The sequence below is a fragment of the Hevea brasiliensis genome, chromosome 8, assembly GCF_030052815.1.
Source record: "Hevea brasiliensis isolate MT/VB/25A 57/8 chromosome 8, ASM3005281v1, whole genome shotgun sequence".
Taxonomy (NCBI): domain Eukaryota; kingdom Viridiplantae; phylum Streptophyta; class Magnoliopsida; order Malpighiales; family Euphorbiaceae; genus Hevea; species Hevea brasiliensis.
In genome coordinates this window covers 15377705-15396290 of record NC_079500.1, presented here as the reverse complement: position 1 = coordinate 15396290, position 18586 = coordinate 15377705, and the positions used below count along the sequence as shown (strand labels likewise).

General features: G+C 32.9%; 1 protein-coding gene across 1 annotated transcript in view; it reads left to right on the top strand.

Annotated features, from left to right (window-relative positions):
* Positions 1-4941: 4941 nt before the first annotated feature.
* Positions 4942-18586, top strand: part of LOC131182073 (BURP domain-containing protein BNM2A-like) — a 33601-nt gene continuing 19956 nt past the window's right edge. Inside the window, exons 1-2 of the mRNA XM_058150709.1 lie at positions 4942-5278; positions 5397-5464. Coding sequence (XP_058006692.1) covers positions 4942-5278; positions 5397-5464 — 405 coding nt within the window. The remainder of the gene's footprint in view (positions 5279-5396; positions 5465-18586) is intronic.

Below are 18586 nucleotides of genomic sequence, written 5' to 3'. Positions count from 1 at the left end.
GAAGACGTCATTCAGCTTTACTATGCTTTTGTCATCCATGCCAATCTTAACGACTCCTTCTTTTGCTACTGGATAAGCTGAATTATCAGCTGTAACAATGACCCGCTCTCCTTTGTGTTAACGCACTTCTGAGAGTAGTAAATCATTTCCAGTTACATGATGGGAGCAACCAGAATCAATGATCCATTCATCTCTGTAGATTTCATGGTTAAAAAGAGCCTGAACTTGTTTGATTCAACAATGACGTTGTCCCTTCCTTTAGCTACTTCTACAGTGAAGCACTGCTCCCATTTTAATTGATCTCCATCTTCTTTGTCTCTTGCAACATTTGCTATAGAAAGCTTCACTCTACAATTTTTCTTGACATGCCCAATTTTACCACACCTGTAACACTTGACAATGTTTGGGTTTTACGAATTGTTAGTGGCAGCTTTTCCCAGGTTTGGCCCCTCTTTATTATTCTTGTTCCCTGCTGACGTGTTTTTCTTGTCATGCTTTCCCTTCGAGAAAAGAACAGCCTCTAACTCAAAATTCTTTGCCATTTGCTTTGCCAAGGCCTCCTGGTTAGAAAGCAAACTTTTTTAACTCTTCAACTGAAGGTTGTTTTGCCCATCCTTGAATGGAGGTAACAAAAGGAGTGTACTCCTTCAATCCTCGAATGAGAAATCGTCGCAATCTGGCTTCACTAATCTTCTCATTCGCATCTAATTTTGAATTTCAGGACAAATGCTTTTAACTCGCAATAAATATTCAGAAATAGACATTCCTCCTTGTGTTGACATAGTTAACTCATTTTCTAGCAAATATAACCTTGCTATATTCTTTTTGAAAAATAACCTCTCAAGTATCTCCCACACTTCTTTTGGTGAACTGATATCCCGAACATGATCGATGAACTCTTTGCCAATTAAAGTTCTTAAAGCAAAGAGAGCTTTACCGCACTTGATCTTCCATTTCCTCTGTGGTTCAGAATTTTCTGGAGTATCTGCAGGAATTTCAACATCGACTTCTTCAACTAAATCCCATAGATCTTGACCTTGAAGATATGCCTCCATACACATTCTCTAGTACTTGTAGTTTGTCCTTACAAGCTTCTCAACACCGTATTGTGTGCTTGAACTGCTTCCTCCATTTGCTAACTCCATCTCTCTCCGCAACTTTCAATCTCCTCCAACAAGACAAATAACACTTGATAGACAAGAAGAAAGAAAGAGTGGTGAAAATGCTTCAGCGAAGCTCTAATACCATAAAACAAAAGATAAAGTATATATAAAAACAAATAAAGAAAGTTGAAAATCTAGAGAATTGTAAGCAGCACATATTAAAATTATAGCAACTAGTTGAATTTATAGACTAAAAAAAAGAGTAACTTACATTCCTAGAAAACTCACATAAAAACCTAACAAATCATAGTAAAGTATTCTTTTATTGATACTTCACTATTTGACTAAATCTAGCCCAAGAAAATAGTAACAGAAATTTGACTTGGTAAACACTAGTAAGCTAACACAGTAAGATGCACTAAATCGTATCACCAAACCTCTCTCCCAACATCATCATCATCATCATCAGCATCATCATCTTCTTCTTCTTCTTATTCTTTAAACCCGTGGAACCTAACTGCCTATCCTTTATGAGTCTTTGATTTTCAGCCATCCTTGTTGGATCTTCGATTTTCAAGCGAATCTAAGTAGTATCGGTGCTATTCCCCTCTTTTGGAGTCGCAAATTCTCATGTTTGTGGCATTGATGGTGATATGGTAGTGTTGCATGCGTTGATGAGGCCCTCCTGTCTTCTCCTCTCCTCTGTTTTGTTTGGGTTTATATTGTGTTGATTTGTTTAGCTTGAAAGAAAATGCAAGAAAATGAGATAAAAAGAACAAAAATATAATGTTTGGCATGTGAAACTGCAAGAAAACGATAGAAATTCTAGAAAGAGAGAAAATTTGGAAACCAAAAAATCAAAATCTAACCAAACTAAAAATAATCGATTCGATTCAATAATTTTTTTTCATTTTTTTAAATTATTAAAAATCATAATTTTAATGATTAATCTTATTGATTTGTTTTAAATTTTTTTTCTGAATTTAGGAATAATAATTTTATTTATTTTAATATTTAAAATTTATTTTAAAACTAAAAAATCTAATTTTTTATATAAAAATTTTTATATATTTATTTTATTCTTATAGAGTCAAAAATTTTTAGCTATTATTTATTATAATAATTATAAATTATTATTTTAAAATATTAATTAATTTAAAAATATTTTACATATATTTAAATTTTTAAAATTTGAATTTATTTTTTTTTATGACACTTTAATTTTTTAACTCTTAAAATTCTTATGGCTTAATTATTGGCTTATAAAAGAGAAGAGAAAGAGATAGGCTCTTGTAGCACAAAACCAATTGGCTTGTACTAAACCTGCACTTTGCTACTCATATGGCCCTCCACATGCTTGTCTCGAACCAAAGATCAAGTAAGAGCTATGCATCCCAAAAATGCGTAATAACTACATCCTTAAATTGGGATTAGACACAGGTTGAACTGGTTAAGAACCATACAAGAAACACTGGCGTTCATCCTTAAATCCGAAACAAACACAGGCTGAACAGGCTCACCCTAGAAGAAATTAATTATTTTCCTTCCCCCTACAAGCTTGTCTCCAATCCATGTGTGACAAACCTGTCTCTTGTTTCTGCAATCATCCTTTTAATTTCTTCTTCAGTAATATACATATCCTAATCTTCATAATAACTAAATTTTGGCGTCTTTTTTTTTAGGAACAGAAAACGAATACTATTAATTAAATTTTTATCTTCCATAAAACATCCGTCCATTGCCAATGGCGAAGCGAGGATTTGAGATAAAGGAAGGCAATCTTTCACAGAAAAAAAAAATATTTATATAAATATATTTTGTTTGAACTGGGACATTAAAAATAGAATTAAATTAGAATTAACATAAAAATTAACAAAATGATAATGGAATGATTTTTTTTTCAAGCTGTTTGGCTTAATAAAGAATCAGAATTTGATCCTTTTGAAGTATGTGTTCTCTTTAATCAGAATTATTATTAAAATGTAAAATTCAATTGAACTATATATCATTCATACTTGATAAAAATTTATATTTAGAAATTCATTTATCATTACTTCCTAAAATATTCTCAACAGTAAAATAATTTGTCTTCTGTTAAATTATTCAACTATACTGTCAGACTAAGGTTTCGAGACTACAATATTTGTTGTCGAGTTGTTTGACTTGCAAACTCTTAATTTAACTAGCAAACAAAATGTTCATTTTGATTCCACTATAATATCAAAATTGATTAACAAGAGGATAGGGCGAAATTATAAATAATATAATTACTAATCACTAGTATAACAAAAGGAAAATCTAGCTAAAAAAACTTAAATATAAGAATTATAATATCATGATTTTTAATAATTCTAAGAACTAAATATAACAACAATAATTTACCCAATTGTGATAAAAATAAAATCTAAGAGAAACCTATTTATAAGAAACATAATAATATGATTTTAACAATATAGTCTTTAATAATTCTAAGAATCAATGAAAACTACAATAAGTTACCTGATCATAATTACAAGGCCTCCAAAAGATAGAGGTTGGAGAGAGTTCTCTCAGGCTTGCGATTCCTCTCTCTAGGGAAGAGCACACCCAACTGGGGAGGAGTAGTAAGAAAGTAAAACTCAGCCAAAGGGTTGTTGATGATAGGCCTCCTGTGATGGGAAAGGATGTGGTGTTGGACTCAAATAAGGAGAGGAGGAAATCTTCATTCAAGGAGGTGATGTTAGGAGGAAGAGGGGGAGTTTGTGAAATGGACGAAAGGATCTGGGGATTGGATGAGGCTTCTGAGGATGAATCTGGGGAGGAGAATGAGGAAGAGGATGATCCAGAGTGTCTAACGATTCATGTATCGCCGGAGGAGAAGAAGAGGTTGATGGAGCCTTAGAAGCATACTCTTAAAATATCTTAATATACATTTAAATTTTTATGACACTTCAACTTTGTGACTCTTAAATATAACTCTCATGGCTCAATTGTGGGCTTATAATTGTGGGCACAAACCAATGGGCTTGTATTAAACCTGCACTTTCCTACTTATATGGCCCTCCACATGCTTGTCCTTAACCAAAGATCAAGTAAGAGCTATGCATCCCAAAAATGCATAATAACTACATCCTTAAATTGGGATTAAACATAGGCTAAACTGGTTAAGAACCATAAAAAAGAAACACTGGTGCTCATCCTTAAATCTGAAACAAACACAGTCTGAAGAGGCTTACTCCAGAAGAAATTAATTATTTTCCTACCCTCCACAAGCTTGTCTCCAATCCATGGGTGACAAACCTGTCTCTTGTTTCTGCAGTCGTCCTTTTAATTTCTTCTTCAGTAATATATATATATCCTAATTATCATAACAATGAATTTCTGCAGTAGATCACTAGCTATCTATGCAAAAGATAGCAAGCATGCTTCTGAAATTCATAAAATAAGTGAAGTGCCTATGCAAGACCACTTCCACGTAAATACAAACGATGTAATCAAGAATACTTCACTTCAACTATATTACAAAATCTTGAATGAACTTAACAAAAGGCCACCTTTTATAATCGAAGTACCAAAATTAGGCAAGGGATTTGATAATTTTGTGGCTGATTTCGTAGAGGCTTCATACATAGGCATCTTCACTCCAGGTGATGTATATTTCGGAAAGGTCATGCCTATCTACTTCCCAATTCAGGACCCTTCTACTTACCCTTACTTCTTCACCAAAAATTTCATTTCTTATCCATTCCCTGACGTGCCAAAGATTTTCAAACGTTATCCACAAGCCAAAGTCTCAGTAGAACCTGAAAAATGTGAACTCCAGCCAGCTCAAGCAGAGACAAGAGTTTGTGCAAGAGATATGGAATCATTGCATAATTTTATCCACCGGTCATTTGGATCAGAAGGGAAACTTAAAATTGTGGAAACCAAATACCCCACAATCTCAGCTGCACTGTTACAAGACTATATTGTGTTGGAAGATCCCCAAGAGATTGAAGGTCAGGGACAGGTAGTTTGTCATCCCGTGTCTGGGGATTTATTTTGTCATTATAACATTGAAGCTGTAAAGCTTGTTAAGGTCTCACTCAGGGGTGACAGTGGAGTTAAAGTGGAAGCTATTGTCATTTGCCATATGGACTCGTCAAGGTGGGAGCATGATCATATTGTCTTTCGCTTGCTCCAGGTAAAGTCCGCAGGTCTGCCATTTCTTACCCGCAGGTCATCTTGTTTGGGTTCAGTCACCTACTTCCAAGGCCTCTTAATTAATTCTGCAGTTGATTTGTTTGGCTGTCTATGTGTTGCTGTGATTGTTAGTGCTTGTGTGTTATGAATTTGCTATCTATCCCAAGCAGTATCGTCTATCTAGAATTGGTGATCCTGATGTATAAAATGTGGGATCTAAACCAATTTGGTTAATAAAATATGGGACTTTGTGTTTTAGCTTACAACGATGATCTCCCTCTCCCTCTTTTAAAAATTATGTATGATAATGGAAATTAATCTCTAAGTCTTATTCATGAGTTCTTTTAACAATGTAAATGAGGAGAGTTTATATTAAAAGTTTTTTTTTAATTTTTTTTATAAGTAACAATTTTATTGAAATAAGTATTTAGGAAAAACTTAGTATTGGCAAGTTCGACTAAATTTCGGTCAATAGTTCCCCCACTTACACCCATCTTAAAGGATGGCATGAAAAACCTGGAGATGAACAAAAAGGATCCAAAACTTAAATAGTATAAATAAATGGCTCTAAAAAACGCATACCTGAATAAGCAGGTTCAAAATACATAGACCCAAAGAAAATTACAGTTTAGTTCATGCATTTTAAAAAAATTAACTATTTGATCTTTGCATTTTGAAAATATACTATTTAGTCCGTTAAACTATTAATCACTTGATCAATTTTTTTTGTTAGTTAATAGGTTTTAATGCTAATTAAACTACTATTTAGTTTTTCTATTTTAGTAAAGCTAAATTAGTTGGTTTCTATATTTCAAAATAATTGATTTTAGGGCCAGGATTACATTGAAGATGGCATAATAGGGGAGAGAAGGGATAGTTTAGTCATTTTTCACAACATTTAGAGCACACTCAACAACATGTGAGACCATTTCTAATTATTTTTTGAAAATATACTATTTAGTCCGTTAAACTATTAATCACTTGATCAATTTTTTTTGTTAATTAATAGGTTTTAATACTAATTAAACTACTATTTAGTTTTTCTATTTTAGTAAAGCTAAATTAGTTGGTTTCTATATTTCAAAATAATTGATTTTAGGGCCAGGATTACATTGAAGATGGCATAATAGGGGAGAGAAGGGATAGTTTAGTCATTTTCACAACATTTAGAGCACACTCAACAACATGTGAGACCATTTCTAATTATTTTTTGATAAGTCACTATTGACATGGGGAATTTGCACTTAATTGTTATGATTTTTTGAGTTTAAGCATTCAAAATGTCAAAAAAATAATTTAGGTGCCATGACTCGATTTCTGAGCCGGACTGACACTGAGATTTGGGTCAGCATAAGGCTTTTGAAGTCCTTAGTAAATCTAATTATTTCTAATCATTCATAAAGCTCATTAAGATAGCCCAATTTCAAGAAAACAAACAAACATAGGTCGACCATAAATTAGACTATTCAACAGGGAGCATTAACTCACGCGACCTATAAACAAATAATATCAATAATATGAAGAGCTCAGTTCATCCTCACAATCCTTTAATCACATATATCAACATTTGGGAGCTCAACTCCCTCAATTATCAATAATAAACATCTTATACATCCATGCAATCTCACATATTTACAATTCTAGAACTAAGATATTATAATCCAAATAAAAAATAAAACTATTAGTCCATGTGAAGTTCTAGATTTAAATAAAAGACAATAAAAGCAAATTAAAATATTTTCTATTTAAACTTATGAAAAAAGAATGTAAGTTAATCACAAATAAAGCCACCTGTCACTTGAAGAAAAATAGTTGAACAAGGATGAGTGTTCGACTCAGAGAGTAAGATATTGATTCTAAATATAATTTTTATAACTATCTAAATCTAATGCTTTCCTATATATGAAATACAACATGTTCACGTAATTCAAACAATTTAACTAATATTCGCACAAAAGATAATTTGGGCCACACACACACCCATGTGTCACATCAATACATATATGGAAACTAATCTCCTATACATCTCTCTTAATCTAATTCCCGCCAGTGAGGTCAACTCAAGCGAGAGTTTTGCTTTATAATCCAAGTGCTCCCGGCAAGATCAACTCCAAGCCTTGCTCACTCTGACTTATCCATATATAAGGATCGAATCCTAGCAAGTCAAGCTCCAGCTGCGACTACCCGTCCTACCCATATCCATATCCATATCCACACCATATTTACTCAAACATACACACACAAAACCCCAAGTTATCTTAAGGTGACATCCACAAACACATTCAATAACATATACAGCAAATCAGCGTGCCTAGCATTTAACTAATTATATACATACATATAAGTGAATGCATGAGTATGCCTTGAATATAAATTAATAATATTAAAATTATAAATAAAATCAATATCAAACTCATAATGCAACCCAATGTTTATTAGTTCTGCTGAGAAGAAAAAAAATATTGATTTGGATCACATAAATAAATATATCAAATAACTAGCAATAATAGACCAATTATAAGTAATTAATGAAATAAAAAACTTCTTAGGTTTATATTGAAAATTCGGTAAAGTTTCTTCTATACCGATGATCTAACCTTCCTGTAAGAAATTTTTCATTTACATCTCAATAATTCAAATGTCTTAGGCTCACAATAAAACACAACACAACACAACACAATACCAATTTGGGGCCTATAAGCATTTTAAGCTACGTCCAAAAATCTAATCTCCAGCTTAGTTCCTGAACCCCTCTACAGTCCAATTAATGCCACAATCTCAAAACTCTCAGTAAAATATCATGATATAATTATAATCAATAAAACTTTAATTCCATATTAAACTTCTAATGAATATTTGACCACATTTCTTCCTAAAATTGGACTAAATTCTCTATTACAAAACTCAAATCCATCATTTAATAATTATATCAATTTACCCAAATTTCCAAATTATATCTTCATAAAATTATTAATTTCAACACTTCATACTCAAATCTAAATTAAAATATACCACCATATATCTATATGACAAAAAATCTAACTAAATATTTATATTTATTTCCCAAAAATATTCCACAATGACTTAAAAATTCATTAAACACCATTTACTATCTCAAAATAATTTTAGTTCTATCAAAATAACATATTCAACTTAACCCAACCCTTAATACCAAAATTGGCAATTTGTCTATTCAAATTTATTAAAATATTCTAACTGTCAGATAAATTTCAAATTTAAATCATATGTTTAAGATATCCAAATACAACATCAGTAAAAATTTTAGCATCACATTATCTCAACATCATGAGATATCAAAATTTCTATCTAACCCTTCAAATTCTGAATTTTTCATAATAGCTCATACTCAGATAACTCATACAAAATAATTTATATCTCACAAACCACAAGTTTAAAATTTGCCAATTTCACCATAATAGCTCCAACATCCTAAAGATCATCTCTACCAAATTTTATAATTTTCTAAGCATCTTAACTGCTTATTTTCCTCAAATTTTAGTAGCCAAAATTCAGAAATCCAAATGTAGACAGTCTCTGTTCAACCATTTGTTTCTTTAAATTCAACCGTTGAAAAAAAACCAAATTCTAACCATCACTTCTATGCATATAGATCTCAAACATATCCAACATATACAAAAATCAATGATAAAAGATGCACCAAACTTACCTAAATGAAAGACAAAGTTGTTGCCCCTGCTCAATCCCTATTTTTGCCCCTATTCATCATCTTTCTCTCGTTCTCTCTGTAATTTCTTGGTTTTTAGACTACTCTCCCCCTTTTTGCCTTTCCGACATCCATCTTTGTAGGATAAATATCAAAAATCTGGTCATCATCTCCCTCCTTCCCTTCTTCTTCTTCTCCTTCTCTCTTTCTCTCTTTTTCCTTTTCTTTTTCTCTTTCCTAATTCTTCTATACTCCATATATATATAAAATTTTGGAGAAGGGGCTGCTAGCTATCCCTCTCTTTAAACAAATTTCATTTTCATCCTTAAATTCTCCAAAAATCTTATTTTTTATCCTAAAACTTCTAAAACTTTACTTTTAGGTCTAAAATTAAATTAAAATTTTCTCCCCAAAACTTTATAAATTATATTTCCATTCAAATAATAACCATATTTAATATTTGTTAAAAAATTGGAGTGTTACATTAGGTGTTTAATATATTAATCTCAAATATTTATTTTTAAAAAAATTAGATATAAAATTTCAATAATTTTTTAATTATTTAAATTATTTTAATTACTAATCTTATTAATTTGTTTTACAAATTTTTCTTCTAATAATAATTTTATCAAATTTAATATTTAAAATTTATTTTTTCAACATTTTTAAAAATAGATTAGATATTAAAGGTAAAAAAATCTTTTTTTTGTCGCATGAAAATTCACATATTTATTTTTTTTATAGAGTTAAAATTTTTAGTCATTATTTATTATAATAAAAATTTTAAGTTATTATTTTAAAATATTAATTAATTTTTAAAAATATCTCTATGCACATTTAAATTTTTAAAACTTAAATTTAATTTTTTTTTATGACATTTTAACTTTTTAATTCTTAAATATACTCCATCTGTCTATAAATAATAGTCACACTCAGAGTTTTCACGATAATTAAGGAAATGATTAAATAACCTCATTTTCGTAAATATTACTTAATTACCCTTTATCAAAATTGAGTAATTATTCTTTGTATTAATTCTAAGAAATTATATAAATATTTATTGCATTTTATAAAGATAAAGAGTAAAATTAAAAAAAAAGTTAATTCTCTCTGATCTTCTAAATATGATAGATAATTTTAGACAAAATAAAAAGTCAGATATGATTATTATTTGTGAACGGAGTGAGTAACTCTTAAGGCTCAATTGTGGGCTTATAAGAGAAAAGAGATGGGCTCTTGTAGTGCAAAACCAATGGGCTTGTATTAAACCTGCACTTTCCTACTTTGATGGCCCTCCACACGGTCGTCCCTAAACAAAGATCAAGAGCTATGCATCCCAATAATGCGTAATCACTACATCCTTAAATCCTTAACATAGGCTGAACTGGTTAAGAACCATAAAAAAGAAACACTGGTGCTTGTCCTTAAATCCGAAACGAACACAGCCTGAACAGGCTTACTCCAGAAGAAATTAATTATTTTCCTACCTTCCACAAGCTTGTCTACAATCATCCTTTAAATTTCTTCTCCAGTAATATATATATATATATATATATATATATAGACTAATTATCATAACAATGATTTTCTGCAGTAGAACACTAGCTATTTATGCAAAAGATAGCAAGCATGCTTCTGAAATTCATAAAATAAGAGCAGTTTGAGTTATCATTTCTAAAAATCAAAAGCCTCTAATAATATACAGAAACTCCCAAAGAATTGGGCCAAACCAATCTTTATGTAACTGGGATTTGAGGTCCTCAGCCTGCTTGGCAAGCCCATTGGTTAAATAATCTGCATCCTTTTTTAATGAAAAAATTTGTAATTTTCTCTTTCATTTAAATTCGATAAAATTTGAATGAAATCCGTTAAATTTCATCAGTATAAAAAAATAAAATAAAAAAAGGTTATTTAACCCAATATAGCATTTTTTTTTTATAATTATGATTATTGCTAAATATCAATTATTAACATATATCAATAATTTTGAATTATTCATGAGACATGTTTAAGTGAAATATAAAACTGACATAACTACTAATATTTAAGAAAAAATAACTAAAATTACTTGTTTTTACTATTATGTTCATATCTTAGATCCTTTATTTGTTTCATTAGTCACAATATAATCACATATTTACTATGGAAAATATTGTAGAAGCCACAATCTAGATATACCTTTAATTGCAGATAAGCTCCAGAAGCTTATCGAGTTGAGATTCTTCAAACACCAAAAGACCAAGCAATAAAGATGCATACTTAATGCACTTTCATTTTCTTTTGCGATTCTCTTTTTTCTACTTTAAAGAATTGTAACAATATGAAACAAAGCTTTTATTTTTTACAACATAACATTTGAGAGCCAAGCCTTATGCCAATTCTCTTCATACAAGTACACTAGGAAATTGCTCGTGCGTTATTATTAATAATTTTAATTTTTATATATTTTTTAAACTTTAATATATAAAAATAATATTATATTTTAAATTTTTATAAATTATTATATATTTTATTTGTATTATTCTTATCTCTCAATTTTTTTTTTAAAAATTTATAATAAAAATAAATAAAATCTATCTATATATATATATATATATGCATAATAAGTATAAATATATAAATATATACAAGTAATTTATGTTAATATGTTGTAACTTACTTTATAATAATAGCTACTTATTAAGAGAGTAACTATTACATAATTTAGAAGTTACATATATAATTAGAAATTTATAATTTAATTATAATTTAAAATAATTAAATATTAAAAAAAAACTCAAATTATTTAAAGAAAATTTGTTAATTTAAACAACTTTGTATCTAATAAAATACATAGAACCATAAATTTAAGATGTAAGATATATACGAAATCTACTTATTAATTTGTGTATTACTGAGATGCATAAATCTTATATATTTTTATCCTGAATTCATGATGAATTAGGTATAAATAAGAAAAATCTTACATAGTTGTACACCTTGGAGATTATCAATTAATCTATTAGCTATATCTTAAATTAATTATTAGATCCCTCATATCTATTTAGCCTATACCTATTCGCTATGAATTTAAAATACGAAATATATAATAAGATTTATTTAATATATAAATCACACTATATATCTTATATCTTAGATAATAATGAATTGAATTGAATTAATATAAGAATTTCTTAGCTCCACCACATGCAATAACTTCACAAAAGTAATCTCCACTGTACAGGTATATCAATGAAATTCACAAGGTCAAAATCTTGCTAAAATACAATGGATAAGTGTATTCAATCAAATTCATGCACAAATCATTTATTGGGTCGATTTATTACATTCTCTCTATTTATAAATAATAGTGTAACGCCCTCACTGTAGGTAGTCCGTACATTTTACTGTTCCGACAACTAATGTCTGTTCAGACAGTCAGACTGTTTGGGACTACACTTAAACTATAGTGAGGAGACATAAATTGAAGGAATAATTGTTAAGAAAATATAGAAAAATAATTTTGGGACTAATTAAAGGTTTATTTAGGTAAAAATGACTTTAAAGTTGTTAAAGAAAATTTAGAGAAAATAAAATAAAATTTAGAGAATTTATTAATTGGTACAAAAAAAATATATAATAATAACCTGATGAGCATCCCGAAGGGTATTTTGGTCATTTTACCCATATAGGTGAATCTTGACCTAAATATCAAATAAAAAATTGAGAGAATTAAAATAATTAAGATAAATTAAAATTATAAGTTTATGAATTTGAATTAGGAAAAGAAAAGAAGAAGAAAAGAAAAGAAAAGAAAAGAAAAGAAAAGAAAAGAAAAAAAAATGAAAAAGGCTTATGACATAAAACAAAAATAAGGTACAATAAAAATATGTACATAAATAGACACAAGAAGACAAATCCCACCAACCAAGTCTTCTTCCTCCTCTTCTCTTTCTCTTTTTGAGCTGGCTGCCATGGTGTTCTTTTCCACCATTTTTGCTCAAGCTTTGAGCTTGATTCCTCCCTCATTTACCCATCAAAACCCATAGCTCACTTCACAAAAAATTTAGCCCACACCATAAGGAAGCTTTAAATACCCATAAGAAGAAGAAAGGTTAAAGTTTGAAGTGGGTCACAAGAGGTTAGTGCATTAATCCCTCTTCTTCTTTTTATTGAACAGGAAATGTATGTTTAGCCAAGCATAAATATCATTAAAATAAAAAGAAAATCTTGAGAAAAGAACCCTTGAATTTTTGGCAGCCATGGAACTTGAAGTTTGTTGCTTTTAAGTGATGAAAAATGGTTCCATGAGAATGTGTGATGAGTTAAAATGTTTGGGTGTTTGATTGTGTAGTGTTTGTGAAAATTTAAAACTTTGAAAACTAGGGTTTGTGTAAATGCTTGAGGAATTGGTTTAAATGTTGAAATTGACCTATTGAGTTGAGATTGTTGCTTATAGAAGTGTATTGCATGCAAATTGAAGTAAGGAAGTTGAAGGAATTGAGATATTGGGAGTGTTCAATTTTCTGCAGGTTTGGACTCAATGAGTCCAGTGGGTTTATTGACCCATAACTAAAAATGTGTGACTCCAATTGGTATGAAGCCAATTGGAGGTGAAAATAGACTCAAAATAACTCATTTTTCATGAAGACACCATGCCCAAATTTTGCCAAAATCATGACAAATCTCTGCCCAAACCCGGATGACCAAATACTGCCAACCCAGAAAATGACTAAATAAACAGTACGTGTTCATTTGGTCATAACTCTCTCTATACTGGTTCAAATGACCTAAAATTACATCAATGGAAAGCTTAGATATAGGGCTACACTTTTCATGAAGATCACTTGACCCAGTTTTGCCTTTAACCAATTCAAATTGTTAGCACAAATTGGGTCACTAAAACTGCCAACCCAGAAAATGACTAAATGAACAGTACGTGTTCATTTGGTCATAACTCTCTCTATACTGGTCCAAATGATCTAAATTTCATCAATGGAAAGCTTAGATATAGGGCTACACTTTTCATGAAGATCACTTGACCCAGTTTTGCCTTTAACCAATTTAAATTGTTAGCACAATTTGGGTCACTAAAACTGCCAACCTAGAAAATGACCAATTGAACAGTACGTGTTCATTTGGTCATAACTCTCTCTATACTAGTCCAACTGACCTAAAATTTCATCAATGAAAAGCCTAGACATAGGGCTACACGTTTCATGAAGACCACTTGACCCATTTTTGCCTTTAACCAAATCAAATTATTAGCACAAGTTTAGTCACTAAAACTGCCAACCCAGAAATTATCTAAAATACTGTTCCTTTGGTATTTTGACCATAACTTGAGTTCTATAACCCCAAATTCAGTGATTCAAAAATTGAAATTTAAGTTTAAACATTGAGGAGCAATTGTTATGAAGGAAGTGTAACTAAATAGACATCCTAACCTAGTCAAATTCCTAGATAAAGATAACACATCAACATGAACCTAAAGAAAGATTCATGGGAAAAATGCTATATATGATAATTAAAATACTCATAAGGATAATTAAATATTAAAAATGATATGAATATATAAATTGGGACTAATGTCCTATTAATATGAGATTAATGGTACCAATGAATAGTACTAGAAAATAGTAACAGTGAATAGTGCTAAATTAATTAAAAATGTTTAATTGCCCATAGTATACCTAGACTTATTTATTTAGTTTGGATAAATTGGTATACCAATTAGGAACTATAAATAGCAGTACTGCCTACTGAGAAAATCATGAATTGACAATATATGTCTGGTATGATTGTTCTACAGGCTATATGCCTACTTACTGGTCATTATGCCTACTTACTGGTCATTGTGCCTACTTTATTTCTGGCTTTACAAGCCTGACAGCGGGTCTCGTGCTCGACAGCTGACCTCGTGCCTGACAGATGTATACTAGATAGACATATGGCTGTCTAACCAGTACACACCCGTGCATCCAGCTTTTATAATTTGTTATAGGTTTCTTGGGCACTGATAAAAATTAATTAAGACTTAAAATACAATAAGTAATCATAAAAGATCCCGATAATGTTAATTGTTTCCAAAGAGCAATAAAAATATAAAAGACCCAGAAATTATGAGTTGCAGATATTATTTCAAATGTTAAATTATTGTTATTATAAATTATGCACCACTAAGCGTTATGCTTAGCGCGTTGGTTTTCCATCGCGTAGGTACTGGAGATCACCAAATGACTGACACAGATAGTGCAGCTCTGACCAGATCTGCCATTGTCCAGAGTCACCTCATCGGTCTTTTGTATTTTGGTAGGGCCTATGTATAGACTAGTATTTTGGTTCATTATGTTTAGTCATGATGTAATTACTAGTTTATAATGTATTTCATTTTGGACTTAAAATGAAAACTTGTAAATTATTATCTATGAATTTCCATATGAATGCAATAGATGATAATTCACTTTGAGATCTCATAAATAGTTGTGAATGATATGATAAAAGAGAATATGATATGGAAATATGTGAGATGACTATAAATATGTTAACAGGTGATAGTGAAACCCGCCAGATGCTAATAAAACAGAGGAGGATCTGTCCGGGTCTCCACAGAAATAAGATATAAAAAAAAAAATTCTACACATAAATTACCTGACTTAAATGACATTAAAATTTATAATAGACATGACAAGACAAGATAGGGTGCTCCGACACCGAATGTGGCACTTCTTGCTCGGCTACACAGTAGACGGGTGACGGGCATCACATTTAGTGGTATCAGAGCAAAGGTTTAGGCGATCCTAGACCTTGATAGATAGAAAGAAATAGTTGCATCACATGCATGGGCCTTTAAATAGAGTCGAGGTGACACTAATGCAGATCTGTTCTTTGTCTGTTTTATAGGATCGATGGCATCTGATCCTTCAGAGCACGGACCTCCAGGACCGATAGAGGAGGAAGTAGAGAGTCACGCACCTGCTCCTAGTCGGGGGAGAAGTGGTAGTAGAGCAGAGTCATCTCGAGGTACTGTGAGTAGGGCACAGCAGGCCTTCTATGAACAGATGACACAGCTGTTCCGTCAGATCACCGGAGCCATTCCCCAGCCATAGCCACCTCCACCTCCACAGCCACATCCACAGCCACCACCTCCACCCCCACAGCCACAACCTGTACACAGATCTCCACTAGAGAGACTGCGAAAGTATGGGGCAGTTGACTTCAGAGGTAAGAGGGATGATGATCCAGCCGCAACAGAGTATTGGCTGGAGAGGATAGAGAGGGTATTGCAGCAGTTGCACTGCACCCCAGAGCAGCAGTTGCACTGCACCCCAGAGCAGCAGTTGGAGTGTGCTCTGTCACTGCTACAGGAGGATGCATATAGATGGTGGGTGACAGTATCTAGAGTGGTACAGCCTGCATAGATCACCTGGGAGTTCTTTTTGGTTGAATTTAGAAAGAAATACATCAGTCATGTGTACTTGGAGGCCAGAAGGAGAGAATTCCTAGCACTGAGACAAAGGCAGCTAACAGTCTCCGAATATGAGTGGGAATTCGTGAGACTTAGTGGATATGCATTAGAGTTGATGCCGATAGAGGTTGATAAATGCAGAAGATTTGAGGACGGACTGAATGACAACATCAGGTTGATAGTGACATCTCACCACTTCACAGATTTCTCTCTATTGATAGCATCAGCCCTTGATGTGGAGAGAGTCAGAAATGAAGAGTAGTCCAGAAAGGATAGGCAACGCAAGAGGGGTTCTGGGTCTGGTCAGTCCGGTTCAGTAGATACGGGTAGTAAGAGGCCCAAGGAGTCTCAGGGTCAGACTCAGGGCCGGGGCAAGAAACTGACGTCTCGGTTTACTCAGAGGAGAGGAGGAGGACAATCTGGTGCATCAGTGGGTAGTTCACCTGGTGCAGCTACATGGGGATCAGCCCCACCACCTGCTTGCGTACATTTGTGGTAGACCCCACTGAGGAAAGTGCAGATTGTTGATGTGTGGATGTTTCAGATGTGGGTCTACGGATCACTTCCTAAAGGATTATCCACAGAGGAACACTAGTGCTCCCACTGCTCCACCTTAGATGGAGAGGTTTGCCCCAGCAGCACAGAGGGGTAGGAAACCTGCGAGGCACGTCTGGTGGCACATCACGAGGCCTCTGCGAGAGCGATCCAGGCGGAGATTAGGGTAGCACCTCGTGCTTATGCCATGAGAGCTCGAGATGAGCCAGAGCTAGCTGATGTCATTAGAGGTACATTTTCTTTTTATGACCTGCTAGTATGTGCATTGATTGATCCGGGTTCCACACATTCATATGTGTGTATCACACCACCAGTTGATAGAGGGGTACAAGTAGAGGAGCTAGAGGAGGACATACAAGTCACAAACCCTTTAGGCCATAGTGTCATGGTGAAAAGGGTCTACAAGGGTTGTCCTATGAAAATATAAGGGTATGAGTTTTTAGCTGACTTGATTGAGCTACCATTCCATGAGTTTGATGTGATATTGGGTATGGACTGGTTATCACGTCATCAGGCGATGGTAGATTGTCAGCTAAAGAGGATGTCACTACAGACAGTAGATGGGGATGTGATTACAGTTGTGGGTGAAGGAACGGGTTGTCTTTCCACCATCATATCAGTCACAACAGCCAGGAGATTGATAAGAAAGGGCTGTGAGGCTTTCTTAGCACATGTGGTTGATACTAGGAAGACTAGCCCAAGCATGCAGGAGATCCCCACTGTATGTGATTTTCCGTATGTGTTTCCGAAAGAGTTGCCGGGTTTGCCACCCGATAGAGAAGTGGAGTTTGCTATAGAGGTTATGCCGGGTACTGCACCAATGTCCATTGCTCCATATAGGATGGCACCTACTGAACTAAGAGAGTTGAAAGTTCAGTTACAGGAGCCACTAGACAAGGGCTTCATACACCCTAGTGTGTCACCCTGGAGAGCACCAGTGCTATTTGTGAAGAAGAAGGACGGTACCCTTCGGCTATGTATAGACTACCGGCAGCTAAATAAAGTGATTGTGAAAAACAAATACCCTTTACCTAGGGTAGATGACCTGTTTGATCAGTTGAGGGGAGCAGGAGTATTCTCCAAGATAGATCTCAGATTAGGCTATCACCAGTTGAGAGTAAAGGAGACAGATGTTCCTAAAACTGCTTTTAGGACTTGGTATGGACACTATGAGTTCCTAGTGATGCCATTTGGGCTAACAAATGCACCAGCAGCTTTCATGGACCTAATGAACCGCATCTTTCATCCCTACTTGGATCGGTTTGTTGTGGTCTTTATAGATGATATATTGGTGTATTCTAAGAATCGGGAGGAGCATGATGAACACTTGAGAGTAATACTACAGACACTGCAAGAAAAGCAGTTGTATGCCAAGTTATCCAAGTGTGACTTCTGGTTGGATGAGATATCCTTTCTTGGACACATTGTGTCAACAAATGGAATCAGGGTAGATCCAAGGAAGATTGAAGCAATAGTTGAATGGAAGCCTTCCAGAAATGTAACAGAAGTCAGAAGCTTTTTGGGGTTAGCTGGATACTACAGGAGATTTGTGAAGGGATTTTCCCTTATAGCAGCCCCACTGACTAAGTTACTGCATAAGAATGCAAAGTTTGACTGGAATGATAAATGTTAAAC